At 40.2% G+C, this 3,179-nt stretch overlaps 1 protein-coding gene across 1 annotated transcript in view; it reads right to left on the reverse strand.

Moving 5' to 3' along the window:
- The window catches only part of LOC101853088 (kelch-like protein 10), a gene marked incomplete at its 3' end in the record, with an annotated part of 17,431 nt that overhangs the window by 13,445 nt on the left and 807 nt on the right, over positions 1 to 3,179 (reverse strand). Inside the window, 3 exon segments of the mRNA XM_035969910.1 lie at positions 76 to 180; positions 1,588 to 1,684; positions 2,733 to 2,876. Coding sequence (XP_035825803.1) covers positions 76 to 180; positions 1,588 to 1,684; positions 2,733 to 2,876 — 346 coding nt within the window.

Raw genomic sequence — 3,179 nt, forward strand, 5'->3', positions numbered from 1 at the left:
AAGAAGAAGAAGAAGAAGAAGAAGAAGAAGAAGAAGAAGAAGAAGAAGAAGAAAACACATTTCCAACAGCGGTACCTTCAGAAGGCCGAGAACGTTGAGTCTGTCCGCGGTGACGATGACCGATTCGATGTTGCCCGAACTTAGGTCTGCTTTGTGTGTGTAGGCGTACTGGACCACTGCCTGGACGCAAATAATCAGATTGTTCCTGTCCCAAACAATCCACTTACGTCCAAATTTTGAGAATTTTCGATTTTTACACCTCCCTAAAGCTCTATCAGAGATGCACCCTTTTCAGCATCACCAAACTGCATTTTTATGTTATGTTCAAGGCTTAGTTTAGTTTTTAGTTTTAGTAAGAGTTTTAAGGCACTTGCAACGCAATATTCAAGGCTTATGTAAGTTTCTTGCTTTTCATGATTCCTAATAGTAACAACAAACACAAAACGAACTACTATTTTTTTGTTCTTGTCGTAAAAAGTACTCAAACGGAACCAAGCGTATTGCTTGTGACAGCTACAAAATACATTGTACTGGGTCACACTCGTTTTAAATAAAGAGAAGCACAATGGCAGGATATCAGCCATTTTGCTAGTTTGAGTAAAGGGGAACGTATCGATAACATAACAGCCGTTTTATGCCAAAAAAAAAGAGAAAAAAAGGGGGGGGGGGGAGAGCAAAACAAACAGAAAGAAGCAAGAAAGGAAAAGGAAAGAAGGAGGACAGTCGTTTGTTTGAGTAAAGTTAGGTGCACAGACATAATAGTGGTAATTCAGTGCTGCGAAAAGCAATACAAATAAAAGGCATAGACAACAGAGGAGGGAAGGAATAGAAGTAAGATCTACCAGTGGCGCCCTCCAGCGAGTTACCCACGAGTTGTGTTACTTTCGTCGAAGCAATTCGACAACGCCCACATTTCACTAAACATAGAAGCATAGGAAAGTAAGAGACTGAAGGCTACAGGGCTCCAACCCCTCCCAACCCCCCCCCCCCAAAAAAAAAACACAACAAAAAACAAAACAAACAAACAACAACAACAACCCCAAACCAAAACAACAACAACAAACAAAATCAACCAATCAACCTCCCAACCAACCAAACAAACCCCAGAGCGCCAGCCAACTAGGCCTACCACCAAATTGGTATGAAAACGATCCTATTTGGCCAATAATAGGGCAGAGAGGCTGCTGAAATTTTACAAATTGAGATGCAGTATTAACAGGAAAGAAAGATCAGACTTAGTGGTCCCACATTTTCGGACTGTGTTGTTTTTGTCTGTCTGTCAAAGACTGAGAGCGCTTTCTGTGCTTACATTATTATGCTTGTTTATGTATATAAAGGACAGAAAACATACACACGGTAGCAATGGTTGTATGATTCAAACTGAAATGTTTACTCCCAGTACTCTTTAGTACTGAATAGGAAATTAACTCATTTTATTCTTAGAAATCACCCCCCCCCTTTCCCCCCCTTTTTTCTAAGCCCCCTACCCCTTTCCCGCCAACAACAAACAAACATATAAGAAAACTCAAACAAGCATAGACAGAAGCAAAGCTAAAAGAAACCATTTTATGCTGTGGTGCCTCCTACCTCCATGTCAGAATACGTCAATCCTGGAATCTCCACCTCTATGTGCCCCGACGTTGTCATGTTGAAGGTGAACAGAGTACGGAAATACTGGCTGCAACTGGACACGACACAGAAAAAAGAAAGAAAACGGCCTCTATATAATTTGAACATTATTCGCGACATTTATTTATAAAGCAAAGGATCTGTGTTGCGTTCTAAGTGAAGTATTCTTTTCGTGCTTCTGTTACCGTTAAATAGATAGATAGATATATAGATAGATAGATAGATAGATAGATAGATAGATAGATAGATAGATAGATAGAGAGAGAGAGAGAGAGAGAAAGAGAGAGAGACACAGAGAGAGAGAGAGAGAGAGAGAGAGAGAGAGAGAGAGAGAGAGAGAGAGAGAGAGAGAGAGAGAGAGAGAGAGAGAGAGAGAAAGAGAAATTCTGCTTCAACATAATGATAACTATATGGAATAAAGGGAAAAAAATCAAGAGCACTGACAGAGATGAGAGTTGAATAGGAAAGAACCTACTAATGGCCTCTTGAACATTTCCCAGCACTCCTCCCCCCCCCCCCCTCAAGTAACAACACAAACAACTAGCAAACAAAAGTGCCGCAATTAGAAACCTAAAGAACAAGGCTAAGACCGAATATAACTTCGAATCCAGTCACGTTTTTTAAAAATCATAGCCTAAAATAAAAGTAACAAAAACGTTGGACATGGCACCTGTTCGCCGAGTTGTGAGTCAGAGAGTAGTACAATGAACCGATCACTTTTATAATTATAAAGTGAACGAAATGGTGCTGATTTATTATCCCTTTCAAGAGTACATAACTATGAGGTATCAAAATCTTATATGATATCAGCTAACCTAATGGTCAAATCTCCACAGAGATGTGAAGACGAAAATGACACCAACAGAAAAAAGGTCATAAACTTTCTGTTTTCACAAATTAGTTTGTGGCAAAGACGCGGCTCCGTACCTTAAGAAAGGAGCCTTAAATCCAAGCTCCTGCCGGCTAAATCCAAACCACACAGAAGAGCAAAGAGAATAAATTTAATTACTTTGATGATTCACCTCTCCTGCTGCTGTTTATTTGGACAGCTCACTCTGTTAACGACTGGAGGCGACGAAAACGATGGGTTTCAACTCACAAACCTGGCTAGAATGTTCCTGTGAACATGCATCTTCCTTCCGTCCTGAGGAAAAACCATTGTGACGTCACAGAAGAGGCCCTTCGAGCGGAGGTCTTCCAGTTGGGGCCCCAGCTCTCTCCTGAAGTCGACCATGGTGCACGCCCAACTTATATACAAGTGAATTGACGGAGAAACATGTCAGAAGCGAAGGGAATGTATTTGGAAACTAAAAGATGTTCAAATGCTTTGTTGTTTTTGGATAATACATATACGTAAAAGGAGTTTAAAAAGATATCTCTCTTAAGTGCAAAAACCATTTCATGCTAGCTCACAATTCACATAAGCGAATAGTATTGGGTGAACGCATGGTACAAAAGAGCAAAATATCAGTGCTTGCATTATTACCTTCCCCCCTCTTTCTTTCTTTCTTTCTTTCTTTCTTTCTTTCTTTCTTTCTTTCTTTCTTTCT

This window comes from Aplysia californica, unplaced genomic scaffold (genome assembly GCF_000002075.1).
Source record: "Aplysia californica isolate F4 #8 unplaced genomic scaffold, AplCal3.0 scaffold00194, whole genome shotgun sequence".
Lineage (NCBI taxonomy): Eukaryota > Metazoa > Mollusca > Gastropoda > Aplysiida > Aplysiidae > Aplysia > Aplysia californica.